This window comes from Prunus mume, linkage group LG8 (assembly GCF_029339155.1).
Source record: "Prunus mume cultivar Tortuosa linkage group LG8, ASM2933915v1, whole genome shotgun sequence".
NCBI lineage: Eukaryota > Viridiplantae > Streptophyta > Magnoliopsida > Rosales > Rosaceae > Prunus > Prunus mume.
This window is the reverse complement of record NC_142705.1, coordinates 8,645,656-8,667,869: the sequence shown is the minus strand read 5'-3', so window position 1 is coordinate 8,667,869 and position 22,214 is coordinate 8,645,656. Positions and strand designations below refer to the sequence as shown.

The following is a 22,214-nucleotide window of genomic DNA, read 5'->3' as shown; positions in this document are numbered from 1 at the left end:
CTCTCTCTCTCTCATTTGCTCGCCAATTTTTTTTTTTTTTTTCTTTTCAAATGATTGTAATTTTCCAAATTTCGTGAAACTAATATATTGGTGTTCTCCATTAAAGTAAAACAAAGGAGCAAATGAAGATTACAACTTTTATGTGAGACATCCATTGTGGACCCGTACTATATATACGTTTTTTATAATTATGATACGTTGATCCAACGAATGTCAGTCGAACTCAAAACCTGATGAGCTTTAGCTGCATTATAAAACCAACAAATGAGACATACAATATTATATGTATGTATATTCCCCTTATACCTAATTTATGCATGATGACAAGACACAAGGATGTCATAGTTAAATCTAATTTTGTCAATCTTGGCCACAACAAAAAAAATCCTAATTTTGTAAAAAGTTAATGAGCTAATTTAATTTATGTAAGTTTATATGTATGGTGGTACATAAAGAAAATACAAATTTATAAATAAACCCAATCCTAGACATGTATTTATAGAAAAATCCAAGCACTATTTAAACATAAAAACACACCCAAAATCAACCCCAAAGTCAATTTTTGGGTGTGTTTATAAATGAATTTTGAGTGTGTGTAATGATGAGTTTTGGGTGTGTTTATATGTTTAAATAGTGCTTGAATTTTTTTATAATTTAAGCCCCTATTTTAGATGTTTTAGTGAAACTCCCGTTGTTCTAATGAATTCAAGTATCGAGAAAATACGGAATAATAATAATAGGTTAGGATTGTGATATGTGGAGAGTTTGGTAGTCCATACTCGATACCCTCCAATATAATCAAGAAACATAATGCTTTTCTTAATAATTTTTAACATGCATATGGGGCACCACATCAAAAAGGTGGCCCAAACTCTTTTGTTTTGTTTTTTTGAAAAACGCATATTTAGAACCGGGATAACATTATTTTCTATTTTCAACTAATAATAGATTACTTGTCATTATATTATTGGTCGAGTTAGCAAAAAGTCATATCTCACCTATCTATTATTGGCTGAGTTAACAAAAAATGATATCCCGTTGCGTGAGAGTTTATCCCCTCCCCTTCCTAGCAATCACAACAAAAGAGAAAATTTAACATATATTATTAGAATGTCTCATTAGATAGAGAAAAAGTTCAACATGCCAAGAAAGTATTGACTCTTATCCTACAAATACAATGTCAGCAGATGAGATCACAGACCTTTCGAGATCCCTAGACCTCGACCCGGTAAGAGTAACAAGACCCGCCCTTTCTGTCTTCTAATTTACAGCCACGTGGTGAAACCTATAAAATAACCTCCAATCCATCCACAATTTTCCGCCTTGTGTCCGCTCTCGGTTTCAGAGAAACATTTTCCCTTCCGGCCTTCCACCAATTTTCTCTCCATCTCTTTTAAATACAATCATTTTCATTTTCCTTCCAACCAAACACCCCGAAATTTTCCCGAGAAATTCTAAAATGGACACAACGCCGATTAACTGGGAAGCCCTGGACGCTCTCATCATCGATTTCGCCAAATCCGAGAAGCTAGTCGAAGACTCCTCCTTTACGACGTCGTCTTCTCCACCCTCTTCCCCACCTTCTTCTTCTTCTCCCTCCTCTATCTCCTCCTCGTCTTACCACTCGAGATTGATCATTCGCCAGATCAGACGGTTGTTAGAGGCCGGTGACATTGACGCCGCCATCGATCTCCTTCGCTCCCACGCCCCTTTCATTCTCGAAGATCACAGGCTCCTCTTCCGCTTGCAGAAACAGGTACTCTTAGCTGTTTGGCTGCCGAGAAAACGCCCGAAAATGTTGTAAATTACAGTTTTTAAGGGTTTTATTTGTTTTTTCATATCAAAATTATTATCTTTGTGCTATTTTCTTAAAGAGATTTATTGAGCTATTGAGGAGAGGAACCACAGAGGATCGTGATTGTGCAATTAATTGCCTGAGAAATGCTCTTGCTCCTTGTGCCCTTGACGCTTATCCGGTACTTAAAAAACTTGATCTTTGTATCAAGCATCGTGAAGTTTCTTTCTTTCAATAATCTTCTAATGGAATTCACCACTAAGAGACTAGAGAGGTTGGCTATAGCTCTATTATCCGTGTGTCAAAATTGAGCAAATATGAGTATTGGGTTTGTGCTAGTTTACTAAATGTTTGATGCAAGTTGCTTACTCTGTTCAATTATGAGTTCTGATGGATGTTTTTATTGCATTCAAGGAAGCATATGAGGAATTCAAGCATGTACTTCTTGCTTTTATATATGACAAAGAAGATCAAACTTCTCCAGTAGCAAGTGAGGTGGGATATTTTATGTAATGTCAACGAAACTAGACCTATGGTTCATTTCTTTTTTCCCCATACCATACATGTAGACTGACGTAAAGGGCATGTTTGTTTTATGTTTCCCAGTGGTCTGAAAGGAGGAGGTTTGACATTGCTGGATTGATTTCCACTGTCTTAAGAGCGCATTTACATGCTTATGATCCAGTCTTCTCGATGACATTGATATATTTAATAAGGTGTTACCTCGTTGACTTTAATTTAGTTACTTGCAATCGACATTATTCTATTCTTTGGGGTGTGAGTGAGTGAGAGTGCCTGTCTGTGGGGATACAGCACAGGCACTAGATTCATTGTAGTTGTCTTTTAAAGTTATCCCTGTCTTATGCAGCATACACAAAGGATTTTGCTTTCGTCAAGGAATTTCGTCACCCATTTCTGATCTTACTCAGAGGCTGCTTCTTGAGGAGCGGGACCCCCCAGCAACACCCCAGGAGAGCCTGTATGAAGCACCTCCTTTTGATGAGGTGAGATTTCTAAAATATGAACATTTTTCTGTAGATGTTACAGAAGGTAAACAAAGAATTATCGTATAGTCAGCATGTCTTATATAATTACACTGCTAACCATGTCTTATATAATTTCATGTGTGGTTTGGAAAACCAGGTGGACATACAAGCTCTTGCACATGCTGTGGAGCTTACACGACAAGGAGCAGTAGATAGCTTGAGATTTGCTAAGGGTGATTTATTTCAGGCGTTCCAGGTTATTAATTACCTTTTCAACGTTATTTTCATCACAGTTGCTTTAAGTTTGAATATATGTTATTATATTTCACAATTCATAGGAGTTCGGTCATTGGATGCTTATCCATAACTCTTATTTCTTGCATGTTAGTGGTTCCCTGGAAAAATAAACCTAATGATGCTAATGTAAATCATTTATGAGGTCCTTTGAATTATATGGTTGGCTCAATATTCTGACTTTACTGATATTAATTATTGTTCTTAATGCTTATCTACTGCAGAATGAATTATGTAGAATGAGGTTTGATGTTACCATGCTTGATGAGCTTGTTCGCGAGTACTGTGTTTACAGGGGCATTGTGGATTCTGGTCTTCCATCTTCTTCAGGTGATAATTCAACTTTTTCATTTATTATTATTATTTTTCAATGTTTCATAGATGTGTGTGTGTGTGTGTTTTTTTTTTTCCTTCTTAATTTCTGGTTCTCCTACTGATCTACCTCCCAATGACAGCAGCTGGAATACAAAGCCCTTCCAAATCTATGAAAGTTGATCAACCAGGGATTGGGTTTTGTTTGTCAAGAGGCAGTTCCCATGAGGTAGATTCTGGTGCCGGCAAACATTCTGATGGTGAAATTTCCATCAGTACTAATGATAACCTAGGTGGTTCCCCTGGAAAGAATTCTGAATTGACTAGCATGCAAGGAATGGATGTTGAATTACGTTATGCTTGTGAGTCAACAAACAACCATGAAGATTGTAGCACCAGTGGATCACATCAGTCTGATAATCTCAGAGTTCCACAAAGAAGCAAAGCCAATGTAACTGCAGAAAGAAGTAAACGCAAGCGATGGAGGGGAAGACAAGATGATATTTGTTTTACTACTGGCGTTTCCTGTAATGAAACGAGTAAAGAGCTTAGCACGACGGCCATGGTTTCCAATATGTGTTCATCAAGGGAACAGCAGGTTTTGTTTTGTTGTAATTACTTATATGTTGTGGTAGTACCAGTGATGTTATTGGTTGTTAGTTGACAAGAGTGTTGTTCTGCAGGCTTCAGAATGTTTAAGTTTAGACGTTAACAATGTGGAGGATAAATATGAGATTGTGCTTGGGATGAAGGAACTAACTAGCAAAGGAATGGCTGCGGAGGTTGTGGAAGAAGTTAATGCTATGGACCCAAACTTTTTTGTACAAAATCCCACTTTGCTGTTCCAACTTAAGCAGGTACTTTGAGCATGTATTGTCAGTAGCTTCATTGAAGTAAATGGTTTTTATTAAGATTTTATGATACAAAACTACTGTCTAATATTTTCACCAACCTGTAGGTTGAATTCCTTAAGCTTGTCACCTCCGGTGATCATTCTAGTGCTCTGAGGGTTGCTTGCTCTCATTTAGGTCCATTAGCTGCTAGCGATCAAGCTTTACTGAAGCCCTTGAAGGAGACTTTGTTAGCACTGCTCCAACCTAATGAAGATGCACTTGGAAAAGGCTTGCCCTTACATGCTCTTGCAACTTCACTGCAGGTATCCCATGACTAATTGTCATAATTCAGTTAATAGGAACTGCTCATGCAATTTATTTCATTAATTGATTCAGTTCTTAGTTTGTACTGCGTTCTTTAAGGTTGCAGTTGGTACTCACTGCACAACTCTTTTCTGCTAGGGTTTTAGGATAACTACCATCAAATCGTTTTGCTATCTGGACACAGTTCTTAAATGTAATATATATTATTTACAATACACCATGCCATAAGCAAGAATTAATCAATTGCTTCTGTGTCGGATAGGTTGCAATTGGTAGGAGGCTTGGCATTGACGAACCCCAGCTTATGAAAATAATGAGAGCTACCCTTCACACACATAATGAGTGGTTTAAACTTCAAATGTGTAAAGATCACTTTGAAAATCTGTTGAAGATTGATTCCTTAAAAGATGTTACTACTCCTTCGCTTGCTGCTGCTGCAACTTCAAAGTCAAATGCAGATAGTTGCTCTAACGGGTCTTCCCAAGTAACAGTATCTTCAAGCACCAGGATGGTGGAAGATGGGAGCAGTCTGACTCAAGTTTCATCTAGAGATGTTGTGTGTGATGAAAATGCAATACTGAAAGTAATGGTAAGTTATGAACTTAAGTTACATCTTTCTGTACATTGCCTTGCCTTTGAGTGGTGGTTTTTGGGTTTTGAGGAACTTTTTAGTTTTACCTCCATAGGCTTGCCAAAGATTGGCATCTTCATAGATTATTCCTATCCATTGCGCATCATTTGTCATTCCCATTCCTGGTCTTCCTTGCGACATAAGATTACTTGATTATCAATAATTATCAATACATTCCCCAACCAAAAGGGTTCCCCTATGTCAACAAGAAATGTTGATCCAGATCTTTGTATGGTTACCCCATCTTCTAAATTCTAACACATGTTTATTCCGTACAACTAATTATACTATTTTGGACGATTGCAGGAGTTTCTAGCCTTGCCCAGGGCTGATGCGATCCATCTTCTTGCACAGTACAATGGAAACGCTGAGACAGTCATTCAGCAAATATTTGCATAGTTTGAATTGTAGCGGTTTGCAGCTATCCTATGTACGATTATTTTTTCCCTATTATTTGATTCAATTTGTGCATAAGAGTTTCCCATGTAGATAGACTTACACGTAGTTACAAAGAGAGGTACAGTATTATGCCTTGTTAACACGTACACTGGCTGTTCTTGGTATATTATCATGTATGGGGATTCTGTCAGCCATTAATACTACAGTGTTGGTTGATAAAAAGAGGAAGAAAGCATTGCTGGATTGGTTTTGTGGTTTTGTATTGTTTGTTAGCATTGAGGTAGGTCCAATTTGCCTTAGGGGTGTGGGTTTTTGGAGTTCTCCATTGCCTTGATTCTAAATGACAATGCATGAAATTTGCAAAAACCCTATATGTGAAGCATCAAATAAGTCACTATTGGGTATGAAAATGGAATTGAGTTTTTTTCTTTTGCCTTTTGGAAAAAGAGAATTATTTAAATTTCATTAATAAAAAGAACCAAAGTACAATCAAACGTTGTAACCGGCGAAAAGAATAATAATAAAAATATACAATCAGCGTCCATCCAGCTCCAAGACACAATTAGGAGCCCCATACCCTTTGCTTATGCAGTAGAGGCTGCTGTGGATTATTATGCTAACTTTCCAAATAATTTTCAGAAAATATATTTCCAAATTCAACCACTTGCATTGCCATTGCTAGCTAGAGCCCAGAAGGAGATACAAGCAAGCAGCACACTTACAACACAACTCATTACTTTATGTCAGATTTGGTGATTTTGACTCCCGGAGCTTCTTTTCGTCCGAAAGTAATTTTGCAAACCTACAATACAATACAATACGAACATTTTCTTGGTCAACAAGCATTAACACAATTAATGATGATGATGAGGAGTCGTTGACTAATTCTAATTCAAGAAAAGATGTTGATTCTGCATCTGCAGCATAACCATCTGACAAGGGTTACCTTTGAAGTGCTTGCTGATTGGTGCCACCATTTTCAACTGGTTCGTAGAGACCCGTATCCAAATCCATGGTTGAAATTGGTTTCTGGAGCAATTGATTCCCAACTTCCACTAGATTTTCCAAGTTCTCCTGGGTAGCTTTATCAGCTGAAGCTAGATTTCCCTTTAGCGTGTCCTCCTGGTTTCTCAATATTCAATAGAATATATATTTGTAACTTAATGAACATAAAAAATATATTATAAATATATTATATTCAAACTCAGTTACCTCAATTCTGAGGTAGTTCTCTTCAGAATGGAGGGCTTGGAAAACCACAGAGTTGTGGTAGTCAACCATACAAGCACTTGCTTCATCAAAGCATTCCAATAAAGGACTTGACCCATCCTCGTATAACCACCCTATAATACCCCATTTGGAAGCCTTCTTAGCATTGTACTTCAGCTCACTTCTGTCTGAGCCTGTCCCCAACGAAACCAACAAAAGACGATCGTATAACTCCATGGGCTTAATCTCCATGAAATCTGGATTTTGGTTCTTAGTTTCTTTTATCACTTCACTAATGGCAACCGAAGCCTGCAACCATATTAAATTTAGCAACAGTAAAATTAAGTCAGTCATGCCACACCCTCCAAATTGCATACAAAACAATGCGTCACAGTCTGAGAAATGCTAACTGGACTTGCTTAAAAGAAAGTTCGGCTGTACATGAAACTTTCTTATAAGCAAGTCTCGCTAGCATTTCCCGTCGCTCTTACTGTATATGGTATGCTAAACTCTAAAACCTATTAAAAAAATTCATGCGTAATTAAGAGCATCACCGGATTATTAGCGGCGATGCCACCATCGATGAGGTTGAACTCTTTTGGTTCCCCTTGTTGATCATTGTTTTCAAAATAGTGGGCAGGGAACAAAGTTGGTGCTGCTGAGGTACCAATGCAAATGTCTGAAAGTTTAGCATTCAACACTGGACGGCTTGTCACCTTGATCATGACAAAAATACTTAGAACTTCGCCTAATTATCAATCAAATTCCACATGAAATTATTGATTTCTCATAATTGGTAATTAGTAATTAATATATTGATTGAATAAAGAACCTGATAAGAGGAAAATATGACAGGCAGAAGTTTCTTGACGTCAAACGTTGGAATAACCACGTTTGTCAATGTTTGGTCCAACCTTTTGTCCCCTACTATATTTCTTATTAGCTTGTGCAAATACTTTCCATCATACTTGGGTCCTGTTAGAACTTTAACTAGTTCTACAATTTGGGCACACAATCCCCTGTATCATCATGAATAACCGAAAGAGTGTTAGTTACTAGTTTAGTGGTATTTTTCTTCATGTTGTTTGAAGAGATCCGAGTTCAATCTTTCTTCTCCGACATAAATACAACAAAATTATATATCCATGCACATGCATCTAATTATAATTTTCGTATTAGTGTTTCGATAATATTACCTTGGTTGTGGGAAAATTTTGGGACAGTTATCAAGGTAAAATGGGACAATATCTTTGGCAGCGTATAATGGTCTATTGTTGTCATTAGGTGCTGCTAGCATGGTCGCAATTAGACCGCCTGTGCTTGTCCCAGAAATAACGTCAAAGTAATCTGCAAGCCTTGCATCTTCACCATCTAGTTCCTAATTAGTTAATACCACCTAATTAATAATGTAATTATGTAAAGCTTATTATAAATCGAAAACGAAAAGTGTTACCAAGCGAGCTAGCCCTTACCTGAAGTTGAGATTCAAGGTAAGCGAGAAGAACACCGGGGATGATTCCTCTAATTCCTCCTCCATCTATACTGAGAACTGTTATGAGGTTGCCATATTTTGGAGGCTGAAGGACATTTAGAGATGAGCTTGTATTTGCCATCTGTTGTGACAAGCTTGCGGATGTGGTGATCGATATAATATGTGAACCTATATAGGTACACAATCGAAAATGACACTCTGGCTTGGCTTGGACTTGGAGGCATTATTGGGTTTTGCGTGCTTATACCATTGCCTTCAATACTCCGTATTTTATAGCCATTTGTTCATACTTCAATATCAATCCAATTGAATAAAACCTAGGCAGTTTTTTTGGTCAAGAATAAAACCTAGAGGTAGTGTTTTCAAGAACGTGTGTTGGTTTTAAATAAAGGATTATAAGATAAGGACAAGATAAAAATGACTGGACTTAATTGATGGTCTCCCAATATGAAGTACCTTTATTGCTATTCAAATCTTGAAATAGGTTAAATTATAGTCTTACTAGGTCACACGAAATTCCCACAAATATACATTTGTTTTCGTGACCAATTAAATCAAAATAAAATAACATGTGGGTTTATTTTATTTATTTATCCTTGTTTAAAGAATACGAAGACCAAATCCACAAGGAACACAATTAAATTAACAAATTATTATATTTTGCAAAGATGAAATCCAAGAAACTTTGACATTTGGGTGGCAATGCTGGTGAGCCGGTCCAGCCAGTTCAAGTAATGTGGTATTAATTATTTGCACTCTCTTTCAGAGTTTGCTTGGGAGTGATTTTGAATAGATTTTGGAGAGATGTATTTTTCATGGACTTCTCTATAAAATCACTTAAAATAACTTAAAGTGATTCTCCATATTGCTTTTTAATTTATCTAAAATCACCCTCAAATAAGCTCTTAATCTTTCGTTTATATACAACGTGCATAGATATATGTATGTATAATTAATATAATTTTAAGAAAGTCATATCATATCTTTCTCTCTTCAGGTTTGGGGTGCGGTGTTGAGTGTATATATATTCCATACGAAAAGTCTAAGCGCGTGCTTTAAATGTAAATATTTAAGATTATCCAGGGTTTGGTTAACCGAGTCATGACTCATTGCTCTTGCAAGATTGTTTAATAAATATTCATCTTTGTAGTTCATAAATATTAAGGTTAATAATTTATAGCAACTAGGTAGCAATAAAAATGAAAACCCACACGAAATCTGAGGTAGATAAAGGTAATGAGCTAATTCTACAAGAAATGATAACGGATCCGAGGCTTTATATTTAGATGCTATGTATTTACTCGTATTTCGTAACATATAGACCATCTTAATGATCTAACTATTTAAGACATGACACATGATACATAATCAAACTTTAAATTTTTTTTTTATAAAAAAAATCTAATAACTTAATTCAATTTAAAATTTTAAAAAAATCCTAGATTAAAAAAGAAGACACCCAACTCGCCCTCCCCTCCCCTCCCCTATCCCCGCCATCCATACCCAACTCAAAGCCGCCCTGGCCACCACCATCTCTCTCTCCCTCTCACACACAGATTGACCCCCACAACCATGAAATAAGCAGGGTGTGAATACAAAATTGTAGAATTTGGGGGATATGGTTTTTGGTCAATTGAGTATGTTGAGAAGGGGCAGTGGGTGGAGAGGTTTATTCAACGGATGTATGCAATTCCAATTTGATATTCCATATAACACTTTTTCATGTACTTTCAAAATCATAATCTGAGTGGATCAATACCCAAGCTCCTTTTCCCTCCCCGACCTGAGCCCAGATTCCCATTCCCCTCCCTAACTCCTCCCAGCCCCCTTACCCTCAACTTTCGTGGATTTTTTAACTTTATTTTTTTATTTAAACAATAATATAATTGTTAATTTTAAACAATTTTCTGATGAAAAAACTAATTTTTAATATTTAAGTTGTTGATATGTCATGTCTTAAACGGTTAGATCAGTAAAATTGATGCAGACAAATGCACAACATCTAAATGTAAGGCTCGTGATCATCAAGTGACCCTCATGAAACTGATAAAACAACTTCTCTGATTAAGCAAATAAAGAAGAAAAGGAGAAAAGAATGAAAGCTTTACTGGTCAGAAGCCCATTGGACCTCGAATATGAATATGTTAGACTTGTTTTGATACACCTTCCGGCATGGAATGCAATGCATCCGAAATTCATTGAAATTTTAGGTGCCACATTCTAAAGCAATGAGTGGCAAGTGGGCAATTATGGGCTGTGCCTAGTGTCCTTTCTTTTTTGGATCAGAGACGCAGTGTCCAGGTTTTGTCTTGAAGCTCAAGCAGCGGTACCACTGGTACTGGGTTTTGAAGCAGCTGTTTTCCATTGTTACAACTTGTATATCACAAAGATTTGCTACTCACCGTCTCACATGTTTTGGCAGTCCTCGCTTTAATTCTCTGTGCCTTTGTCTGCAAACTAAAGCCCCGGGTGGAGGAGAGTTTTACTGTGTCCGGCTGTAGTATACGACAACACACTTAACACGATCAAATCAATGTGGGATTGAGTCGAATTAAAATACATGAAATTTTGATGTGTTATGTGTTTCTAACTTTCCTATGGGTGACCTATTCCGAAAGTCGGATTCAAAAATGTTTCCGGATAAAAGTGATGATAAGTAAGTTATGATTAATAGTTGTGACATGACAACGTAAAAAGACATATCATAAGTTATACATTATTTTGTTGTCACTAATATATATAAGAATTTTGTCAAAAATGTCGAGTTTTAACCGTTGAGACATGTGCGGATATGGGGTGCATCAAACGGCTAGGACAGTCGACCATCTTTGGATTTCAAATTTCATATTCTTCCTCATTTAGCAAATAGAAATGACCTAGTTTCCATAAGATACCAGTGCCCTTAACTTATTATGTTGTCCCCATTACAATGATAGAGGGTTGTTTAAAGTGCAAGCAATGAATAGCTCCTGTGGGACAACGAGGTATACTCATAGATTCTTCAACCGTAATATGATAATAATATATATACTACAAGCAAAGTTATATATATATAATATATATAGTGTAATACTGAGCAAAGTTGGCTGTCACAAAACTATTTAGAGTGGGCTTCACGTTTTCCTTCATATGATATCCCTGTCTTGTGTGTATATATTTTCTTATATAAATTTATTTTAATCTATGAATGTAACCCATTTCGAAATTTGAAAGAAACTTCAACTTTAAAGAAAAGTTGACACTTGACTCACACAGGCACACAGAGAATTTGGGTACTTGAAATGAAACACTTGGCAGTTGGGTTCAAGTGGGGCTGGAAAATCATGTGATTGCATTGATGGATTTTCTGAAATTGGATTAATTATAAAGTAGCTGCTGCTTCTTCTTCTTCCCAGCACATCATGAAATGGATTTTCCAAATTAATCGGTCATTAGTTCACATAAATGCTAATCTATTTATACATACGACCTCGACGTCTTCTAACTCTTGAAATAAAAGATTGAACTGGTAAATGCCTGACACAGAAAACTTCCTTCCTTGATTACCAAAATCAAAACTCGTGTTTGGAATCGTAATTATAGCTTTTAATATTGGAAGCAATGAACGTTTCTAGACCTAATCATTTTCAAGTTTGACAATGCGAAAAAGTGCTTTAACTGCATTTAACTTTTTTTAGGTAAACAGAAAAAGTCCCCTTTCTTTCTTTTTTTTCAAATATTTTAAAGGATGATTTGAAATTCATGATAGCATAGTTTTGTAATCAAGGGAATGCCTAAGATTAGAACGCTACAAATGCAGGTACATCAATTTGATAGCTAGCTATCCTATCTGAGGATTGTACTCTGGTCTGTTGGTGAAAATCAACATCACTCTATCACAATTCACGATTGGAAAATACTTCCAGTCTTTTCTTATAAGTAGGAGCTCCTACATTCCTGTCAATAACAATGTGCGCAGTAAGAGATAAGTATTTCATTACCGAAAAGGAAGTAGGCAGTACAAAAATTAAAAGGGTTTGAGGGTCATCACTCCATCTCCATCTCGTTTATGCTTGGTTTTTTCTTAATGGGATCTCTCCTTAAAACGCTCCAAAAGTTGTCCTGTTCTATTGGCATAGAGTTTGAGTCTCTGTTTTCTTGCGGAAGGGTTTATACTTCCAGCTATTAAGCTATTTGTGGAAGGGGTAGGTTTTCCAACCACCTTTGTTTAATCCAAAAGAGCTATGTAAGTACGTTTAGAAGTCCTTAACCCACTTTACTATTTCCTAACTTACAAGAAGCATAGTGTTGTAGAAATACATTTATTAGTAATCCTTATTAGAATTTATTTTTAGCACAAGGTTCCAATAAAACGTGGTTGAAGAGTCACAATTAAATTAAACAATAGTCTAATCTCAAATGCTCACCAACTATAGAACTCTAATCATTCAACTTAATATAATTCTCATCTACTCTAAAATAATAATTCAGCCCAATCAATCTGAAATAATAATTCATTCCAATGTAGTGCACGAATCGAAGTCGGTTCAACTTTAATATTAAAGATCTTAAGCCACTTAAGAAAAATCAAAATTTAGAATTGGGAATTGGTAGCTTAATTCTTGTTTAGGAAGCATAATACTTAAATAAGTTCCACAATTCCCACACATCTACTTTATTTATATATATAAAAAAAAGTTGGTAAATAACAACTTATTTCAGTCGTGTATATATAAAATGCAGGAGCTTCATTGAGGATCCTCAAATAAGTTTATTTGAGGACACTTTTGTAGGGCCCACTGCATTGTATTTCACTAATTCAAATAATTTTTGTTTTAGATAATCATTCGAAACGGTTTCCGATTTGTTTAATTTTTTGCAAGAATGATCTATAAATATAGACTTAAAAAATAGATGATTTAGATCGTTAGAAAAAAATTCGTAGGATGTCCCTCAATAGAAAGGGACTATATATATATATATTCTTGTAATTTATAGATTCTATCGTTATCGAACAAAAGTCAAAGCCTACATATTTCCTTCTCTTTTATTATCTTTTATTAATTTTTTGTTTCTGATTTTCCTGTTTTTGGTCGGAAACTCTCTTCCCTCTTCAACGCCTCAAGTCTTTTGCTTTTTTTTTTTTTGGTAAAGAAGTCTTTTGCTTTTGTTGGTATGCAACTTGGACTTTTCAGATTGCGCTAGGTTACGGCATTTGGGGGGCGTATGGCAATTTGATTAGAATTTAGAAAATGCTTATATAAAAATAAAATCTCTTATTACCAATAAACAAACAATCCCTCGGAGACCAACAACAACAAGAAGAGTTAGGCTTTGTTGTGCTGTGTGTTGCAGCGTTTCCCACTTGGCCTTTTAATTTTTTTCATGGCCCTGTTTCCCAAAAGACCAAAAAAGAGCTCCAAAACCCAGACGCTTCTTTCTTTGGCTTCCTTTTTCTCTGTAGCTCTCTTTTCTCTATTTGAGGAACTAGCTGAGGATACTCAAAGGGTGGTATGAACAGTACTCTCTGAGCTCTGCTTGGTGGTCGGTCTTTGTTTGATTTCTCTCTGCTTCTGGTAAAACAATGGCTGAAGACATCTGTTTCTTCAACAAGGTGCTGCCTTTACTCCCTCCTTTTCGTTATTTTCTGCTTTTAATTCTCAAGTTCACTTTCTGTTTGAAATGAACTAGTGGGTTATGCTCAAAATGCTGTTTTTATACATAAATTTTGTTTATTCAAAGAAAATATTGGTAAGAGATGTATTCTGGTAGTCTTGAAGCATATGTGGGCGTCTTCTTTTTGTTTTTCCAGTTTCTTTTTCCTTAATCACGTGTAAAAGGTGTTATCTTCAAGGCTGTTCCTTCAGCTTTGTGGGTGAAAGAAAAATGTATATGGATTTGAAGGAGAATGTTTGGTGCTGGCCGCTCCTCTGGATGTTCGATCTGGGTTTTGAGACTTGAATAAAATTTATCTGTAACCAAGTTTATTATGCTCTTAATATTACCACTTAAAAGGACACTTACATTTGTATTCTTCGATCTGGGTTAGTAGTAGAACTAGTGTTTAGTGGTTCTATGGATTGTTATACTTGATTATTGTTGTGAGTGTTACTTAGAGAGCATACATTACATTTGTGCATACCCATTACAACTTTTTCATCAACTCTCCTTATCAAAATTTTCATTTAACTCCCCCCTTCTCCATTTTGGTTCACAGGAAACTCTGATCATAAAGCCTCCTAAGAAATCTCCTTTGTTATTGAGGATGACAGTCCTAGTATTTGCAATGGTCTTTGGCGTTTATATATGCTCAATATGTCTAAAGCAGTTAAGTATCCAAACCATGACTAGATTTCAAAGCATCAAAGTCATTGCAAGGCCTTGCCACGACACCAAACTATTAGAAATTCCTTATAAGCATTACCCAATGCCTGAAACTTTTAGCAGGTAATTGAGAATTTGCACTTTTGAAATTTGAATTTGGGCATTTTCAGCTTTGTTTGTATTTGTTTCTTTGGATAAGAGCATCTTCAGCTTTGTTAAATCTCTGTTTTGGTCTATTTCTAGGGCTGAATGTGCACGTAATCCTGTAAGATTCTTCGCAATCTTGTCGATGCAGAGATCGGGGAGTGGGTGGTTTGAAAGCCTGTTGAATAGTCATAAAAACGTTAGTTCTAATGGAGAGATATTCTCCGTTAGGTCTAGGAGGGAAAATATGTCTTCAATTGTACAGACTCTGGATGAAGTTTACAATTTGGACTGGTTCAGTAGTGCTTCGAAGAATGAGTGCTCTGCAGCAACTGGCTTCAAGTGGATGCTTAATCAGGTATACAATGTCTTTTTACTTCAGGCTAATAATTGTTATCTATTACAAAGTCTTCTGCTCAGTGATTAGTGGAAAGCTCATCCTTTTAGTGACAACTAGTAGGAAATGTAAAACAGTGCAAACCATATTACTGTTTAAGAGGTTGTACTAATAAGGTCTTAGAAACTTAGATCATGATTGGTCCAAAGCATCAGAACAATCAATAGGGTATTCCCATGCCATGGTCCAGTAAATTGTCAACTTTCTAACAGATTCTGTTTAATTAATTACTTTCTTTATATGAAGTTTTTGATGTGATAACTTAGCAATAATGAATAAATTTGTATATGATGTGACATAAGGGGTGGTTGGCCATCTAAGATTCTTAAAGGCAATTGTTTTACTGCTTAATCAGCCCAGTTAACTTCTCATTTTACTCTATTTTTCGATTTAATATTTGTGTTATGTCTCATGAGTCATGACGAGGAGGTAAACTGTTCCTTGTTTCATGTTGGCCTTATATATGTATCATATAAAGCACCAAATTGACTGAAGAGAGACCATATTGGAATCGCAAAGATATTAAAGGTTGCAATCACTGAATTGACTGGTCATTCTTGTTTTTCTCCTAGGGGAGATGGTGGAAGAGCTAACTTATGGCTTTTGCAGGGGTTAATGGAGCACCACAAAGAAGTTGTGCAATACTTCAATCGCAGGGGCGTCTCTGCAATATTTCTCTTTCGAAGAAACTTGTTGCGTAGAATGGTTTCTGTTCTTGCTAATTCTTATGATCGATACGCTAAGCTATTGAATGGAACCCACAAGTCACATGTACATTCAGAAGAAGAGGTCTTTCTCTCTCTCTCTGTTATACCTCCCTCCACTCCCCACCACAACCACATTTTCATTATCGTAAATTTTATCTGGTGACTTCTTGTATATGCAGGCTGACACCCTGAAAAAGTACAAGCCTACTATCAATTGCACGAAGTTGATTACTGATCTTAAGGAAATGGAGTTGACAACTTCAAAGGCTTTAGAGTACTTCAATAGCACCAGGCACATCGTTTTGTTCTACGAGGACATTAACCGCACTGTAAGGATCTAAGTAAAACCTTCATGAAATCTTTGAGTTATCGTATATTCTTGTAAATATTTTCATTATTCACTTGGAGACTACTACCATAAGACTTATAATTCTGCTACTATTTTTGTGTACATTTTCCTGGAATTATGCATCTAAAGTAGTCATTATTTCTTCTTATTCAGAAACTAAAAGAAGTTCAAGAGTTTCTCAGCCTTCCACAGATGGAATTAACCAGCCGTCAGGTAAAGATACACAACGGACCGTTGTCTGACCTTATCAAAAACTGGGATGATGTGAAGAAGACGCTTATAGGAACACCTTATGAAGATTTTCTCCGCTCAGACTATTAGGCGTAGTCCTCTGCTAACTCTTTGATACTGGTGTACATACCAACTCAAGTTATTCTTACCCCAGAAGCTGACAGGATACCGCCGGTGGTTTAAAATTTTTTGGCTGCAACAACACAGGCCTGGTGTTTTGATCCTTCTTCATTTTTTATCTCATCAACACTCCGTTGATGTGTCTATACACCTTTTTCCTTTTTGTTAACCAGACAGACATTGTATATGTCAGCTAAGCAATGTGAGTGAATATGCAATTCTTTAATCTCTATTTTGTTTTCTTGATCACCCTTTAATTTATATTTTGTTTGGTGTTCTGTTTCTGTGTCATGTTATTATTGTCGTTCAATATTATCTGAGGATATACATTGCAATTTGCATGCAGTTTCTTTAATTGTGTTCTCCATCTTCCACAATAACCACTTGGGTATACGAGTTCTTCCATTTTCTCTATGTTGCATTTCTTGTTGGGGAAAATACTTTTTATGCTTTACGCTTTGGCAGTGTCTGCAGAAAAGTTATAGACAAGACAATCTTTGCTCGTTGAGCTTCGTCCCGCAGTATTTCTGGTTCAATTCGAAGCCTTATTTAATTACGACAGACCAGTAATCTTTTGCTTCTTATTTGTGCATTTGGTATTCACTCATCAAAATACAGAAAAGAAGTATGTGTTACCAAGTTGGCATTTTTCCGACTTAAATTTGGCATGATTCTTTTCTGTCAAACTCGAAGACGTGTGCGTTGGGTTAGGTCCAGAAAAATGTAAGTGAACTGTGTTTGGCGACTCATCTGAACAAAGGAACCTGGGCTGAGGGCCAAAATGTGAGTTTATCTTTTGGGTCAAAAAACAGGCATAGTCTATTTGAACACAATTTTCCCTTTCTTTCTTTCTTGAATGCGTAGCCATCCACACACCCTCACTATGGAATTTCGCCACCCTATTGACATGTCCTTTTTCTGATATGTCAAACCCTTAATCCAATCCACAACAAATAGCATGTATCTCTCCTTAGTTCTTGGGCCCTTGGATTCCTAATGAAGTGAGTAATGGACCTCAATTTAATGGGTATTCATAATTTGTGTTTGCCTTTTGATTCAACAATAGTAGTAAATAAAACTCTTCAAATTGAATTTTGTTAACCCACGTGGTAATTTGAAAAGCTTTATTTGCTAATTGAATAATTTTTGCACCAACAGACTCTTCAATTCGATTAAAGCAATATCATGGAAAAGAATGAAAAATATTAAAACATATGAAAAATGTCTATGTATTTATTATATGAAAAGAAAAAAAATGCATGTTTTTAACATTTTCAAGGTAGGTTTTGTTTTTTCTAAAATAAAATTAAATGTTCGAAGAGCCGAAGTCAACTTATCAGTCCTGAAGAGAGAGAAAGGGGTTACAGCTTTGATGACTGAGGTTGAAGAGGCATGTTGGAGAGAGTTTTTCCGATATGACTCACCTATTTTAGAATTCTGAAGCTGTTGAAGAGCCTGTTGGAGATTCTTTTACTACATTCTTACCACCCCCCATCCTCCCCAATTATATTGGTGGGCTCCACCTCTATTAAAGAAGTGATATACAATGTGATATAAAAATGTGGTAACCCTACCATTACCCATATACAAGTAGTATTAGGCTACTATTAGCTATATGTACATAGACTCAATATGAGATTGATGCACTCCTGAATCCATCATATAAATAAACAATGAATCCTTACCTTTTTAAGAGATGCACGTAGTTAACAATGTACATAGACTTAATTATGAGTTTGATGCATTGGAAAACCTACATAAACTCACGCATTCTATAATAAAACTAAGCCTGAGAATCTTTCTTAGTCTCATATTTGTTTAATTTCTCCAAGACGTTCTAATTCCACAATGGACTCACATTGGAGAGTAACTTATCTTCATTGGGATGTCATTGTGACTGTATTTCAGGACAATCACATATTCTCATATGTCTAACTTTTTCACATATCAGTATGTGATTGACTTAAAATACTGTCATTAAGTCATAATTAACAATAAAAAACACCAGTGAAAATAGCATACCCGTGGAATATGCTATAGCTAGCTATAAGCCTATAACTTAACTGGTCGTATGATACCACTTGTCTTGTCTCTTGTGTGAAAATGAGACATGAGGCACAGCTGTACGGTTTGTGCAGATAGTTCATCATGGTGGGCATGCGAGGCAAGCTATATAGTGGCCTCTTGGAAGCCATGTAGGGGCAATTTATATTTTATCAACACATGGGCCGACTGTAAAGCAACACAAACAACCAAAGTAAGAAAAACTTTTGGCAGTTGTGCATGGTTAAAGCTAGCCGATAAAACTTTCACGCCACAAATGCCAAATGGCTCGTGAGATGAATAAAATAGTGGTTTGTGTTCAACAATGTCAGGGTGTTTGGGTTGGAAAGCTGAACTTGTCTGTCTGCCTGAAAGTCTTAACATTTTGTGTGAACAAGAAGAAGAGTTGAAGAACAAATATATAAAACAAGAGCAAAAGATAGGTAAAAAGTTTTTCAAATTGAACATGAATGGTGGAGAATGAGAGCAACTGGTCCTCCACAGATCCATGTTGCTTGACGTATATTATATTGCTTCAACTTGTTATAATATGATTTCAGAAGTAATGCTTGCTTGTAGTACCATGATGCTTTCCGGCTCAGATTTCTAACTTTAAATCATCACAAGTTAGAAAAGATTGGTTGGCTGTGAAATGAGATCTCACCAGCGATTTCTATGGTTTTATTGCATTGTATCATACTTTATGATTTCCCATCTCTCCCGTTGATTAAAAAAAAAATCATAAACTTTATGGTTAAAGAGAAGAAGAAAGGAGAAGAGTTGCATATTAATAAACGGTTTGCATGGGACATGCAAACTGTTGACAGGCCATCCTACGACCCTAATAGTGTATATTTATGTCAGTTTGTTGTTTCCATGAGTTTCTGGCGAGTATGAGTTTTTCTGTAAGGGAGAGGGTTTGAATTTGAGACCTTCTACGATATTATGAGGAGAAGTACCTAAACTAAACGTTAGTTGATGGCGGCTTAGGTGCCTATTACTTTTTCACTTTATTTTGGAGAAAAAGGAGGGTGAAAGTCTAACTATTGTCATGAGTACAAGGCTATGCACCACTAGAGGCAAAGAAAGATTATTCTGTGTGGCGACCCCTTTTCTAAATTGAAAACAATATGAAACTTCTGTTCCTCACATTCTGGAAATCTACATATTGTTGTTTGCTTGATGCTTGATGTACATGTTAAGTTATCCTGTATTCTAATTATATATATATATCATGGCAGTCTTTAAAATTAATTAACACACTACTAACAACATAGTCTAGTTCAGTGAAAAAAGGATATTGACTTGTAGATCAGTGGTCTCAGGTTCAAACTCCCATAACACCTTGATAGAATGTGTGAGAGAAACATTTTTCCCCTTATATAGTTTAATCTGTCGCTTGTACTACAGAAAATAATAATTAGCACAATACTTGTGAGATATATATATATATATATATATATATACCATCTTAATTTTTCTACTAATTTGAACTCAAAAGGTTCTCAGTATCTCATTGGTTGGGAGTTGAGCCTCAGCTAGCGGTGCCCTCCCCTCTATAAATACAAGCGCAGAGGGAAGTTTCTAAGCAAACTCGTATGCTTACAGTTGACTTGATTCAATTTAAGCTTGCTCGAATTGAACTAGCTAGTCTAGCACTTACTTGCAAGATTAGTTGATTCAAAACTCTACGGGAAACTTCTGTCCTAGTTACATCAATTCCATCATCTTTCTTTCACCTTTAGCTCTCCCTCCATACAATGGCTTTAAACAAGTTAACCTTCATTTCTTACTCTCTCCTTTCCCTACTGATCATCTTAACTTGGGAAATTCAGTCTATTATTGATGCAAGGCCTTTGAATTCGAAGAGTAAAAACGAACTCCGAAATTTCCAAACACACACCAAAACCCACCAAAACAAGTTGGAGAACAATGCAGGTCATATTAATGACTTCCATGGTAAGAGCACAACTGAAGTTTCAACAATTGTTGTGGCATCTCTGCCTCCACCACAAGGTGGTCAGGTTGGTGGTGCAGCACAGCCACCACCTCCCACACACGGCGTAGATGACTTCAGGCCCACAGCTCCAGGTCACAGCCCCGGCGTTGGACATTCCATTCAGAACTAGGGCATCTATGATATCTATCCCCCACTATATTTCTATATGTGTGTTAAAGATGCCCTATATATTTATATGTATGTGTTCTTGCATGTCTACTATTTATGATCAGGTACTTGGCCATTCATCTATATAGCAAAAATAAAGGGCCTTTCTGGTGGAAAATAGCTTTGACTTGCAGATCAGTGTTTCATATTCGAACGTCCATAGTATCTTGGTTGTGTGTGTGAGAAACCCCCCACCCTTCTAGTTTAGACTATCGCTTGTACTTCAAAAACCAAAGGCCTTCCTGAAGTTTGTACAAAGATTTGTATTCAAATGCAATATTAAGTGCTGGTTTAATGTAATTTGTATTTAATCCTGTTTAGTTCTCAATGAAATTTCTGTTTTAATTTCAAACTTATTCTCTTATTTATGTATATAGTAATCTAATTAATAGTCTAATACAAAGAAAGTAGTAGATTATTTTACAAAGATACCATATTCCCTTTGTTTTTGGCCTGACAAAGATACCATATTCCATACCCAAAGGTTTGGAGATAGTAAGGAACAATTGTGTGTCAGAGTTTATATTACTTCTAAGTAAAAAGCATATTGCGCATGATAGAGAGAGATATATATATAGTTACTAGTACTACCGTGGTCCATGCACATGCCTCTCATTCTTTGTATAAATATATATATAGCTAATAAATCAGGGGCTCAGAGCTTTGCGTTCCAGAAGCACCCTTTATAAAGACTCAGCCACTCAGATATTTGGTCCACGATCAATTGTGGTAGCAACGCTGACCCATGAAAATATACATGTTTCAAGAGGTTCAACTACATGTTTCAATAATTAGCTATTTTTCTTTTTCCTTTTTTTTGTTTTGACCCGAACGTTTTTTATGCATCTCAAATACTGAACGGGAGTGATTCCAAGTGGTCTTGAATTCAAACTCATATAGTACATGTGTATGAATTTTTCCTCCTCTTCCTTTTTAATTTTGGCCAAAAAGGAAAAAAGAAAAAAAAAGTGAACGGAAGTAATTATATACATTTACACTTTGTTGGTGTTCCCCAATTCCGTTATGAAGAGGTTATTGTTGAGATTGTGAAATTTCACAGTGGTATTCTAAGTCTCATGAGTCACGTCATAATTAATTCAGAAAGTCTCGGTCCTCTAATACTCTACGAATTAGTTTAGCATTAGATCAGTACATGTTAGGTTTAATTTGGCAACATGTTTTTAATGTCACCTAATATTCATATACGTGTTGAGAATGCAAATTGTCGCATCACTTACTGAGCCTAACATTCCAATTGTGACAGAATGAGATAGGAGCTCTAATTAGGAAAGGTTTATATTGTGGAGCCGGAAACTTTTGTTAAATGATAGACGGATCTATTAGCCGATTGGAGGGTATGAGAATATATATTGTTTCTTTTTATAATTAAACTCATTTTAGTATGATATATTATACAAAAATCCATGTAGAGTCTATTTGAAAAGAAGAACTTAAAATTAGCCGCTTGTCATTTTCTA

The 22,214-nt window shown here is 36.0% G+C and overlaps 3 protein-coding genes across 8 annotated transcripts; 2 read left to right on the top strand and 1 right to left on the bottom strand.

The window, feature by feature from the left end:
- Positions 1 to 1,284: 1,284 nt before the first annotated feature.
- Positions 1,285 to 5,833, top strand: LOC103339931 (Ran-binding protein in the microtubule-organising centre protein). Of its 4 annotated transcripts, none has more exons than XM_008243290.3 (12): positions 1,285 to 1,756; positions 1,875 to 1,976; positions 2,210 to 2,290; positions 2,402 to 2,511; positions 2,664 to 2,799; positions 2,939 to 3,037; positions 3,300 to 3,405; positions 3,534 to 3,985; positions 4,071 to 4,244; positions 4,346 to 4,543; positions 4,807 to 5,133; positions 5,482 to 5,833. In XM_008243290.3, the coding sequence occupies exons 1-12, from the start codon at positions 1,460 to 1,462 to the stop codon at positions 5,572 to 5,574; spliced, it is 2,175 nt and encodes a 724-aa protein (XP_008241512.2). In that variant the 5' UTR covers positions 1,285 to 1,459; the 3' UTR covers positions 5,575 to 5,833. The 4 variants fall into 4 exon arrangements, with proteins under 4 accessions (XP_008241512.2, XP_008241510.2, XP_088899055.1 ...); XM_008243288.2 differs by having other exon boundaries at positions 3,531 to 3,985; XM_089042929.1 differs by lacking the exon at positions 1,875 to 1,976 and having other exon boundaries at positions 3,531 to 3,985.
- A 145-nt stretch (positions 5,834 to 5,978) lies between these two features.
- On the bottom strand, positions 5,979 to 8,496 carry LOC103339930 (patatin-like protein 3). 3 transcript variants are annotated; one of them, XM_008243287.2, is made up of 7 exons: positions 8,256 to 8,496; positions 7,980 to 8,161; positions 7,616 to 7,802; positions 7,338 to 7,499; positions 6,787 to 7,092; positions 6,521 to 6,696; positions 5,979 to 6,376 (listed from the first exon to the last, which is right to left on the bottom strand). In XM_008243287.2, exons 1-7 carry the CDS (start codon positions 8,394 to 8,396, stop codon positions 6,313 to 6,315), a joined length of 1,218 nt encoding a protein of 405 aa, XP_008241509.2. In that variant the 5' UTR covers positions 8,397 to 8,496; the 3' UTR covers positions 5,979 to 6,312. The 3 variants fall into 3 exon arrangements, with proteins under 3 accessions (XP_008241509.2, XP_088899058.1, XP_088899057.1); XM_089042932.1 differs by having other exon boundaries at positions 7,980 to 8,179; positions 8,256 to 8,394; XM_089042931.1 differs by lacking the exon at positions 5,979 to 6,376 and having other exon boundaries at positions 6,517 to 6,696.
- Positions 8,497 to 13,498: 5,002 nt separating this feature from the next.
- LOC103339933 (P-loop containing nucleoside triphosphate hydrolases superfamily protein) lies at positions 13,499 to 16,804 on the top strand. The gene is made up of 6 exons (XM_008243291.3): positions 13,499 to 13,868; positions 14,472 to 14,701; positions 14,822 to 15,080; positions 15,729 to 15,908; positions 16,006 to 16,155; positions 16,329 to 16,804. The coding sequence occupies exons 1-6, from the start codon at positions 13,839 to 13,841 to the stop codon at positions 16,494 to 16,496; spliced, it is 1,017 nt and encodes a 338-aa protein (XP_008241513.1). The 5' UTR covers positions 13,499 to 13,838; the 3' UTR covers positions 16,497 to 16,804.
- The last annotated feature ends 5,410 nt before the right edge of the window (positions 16,805 to 22,214 follow it).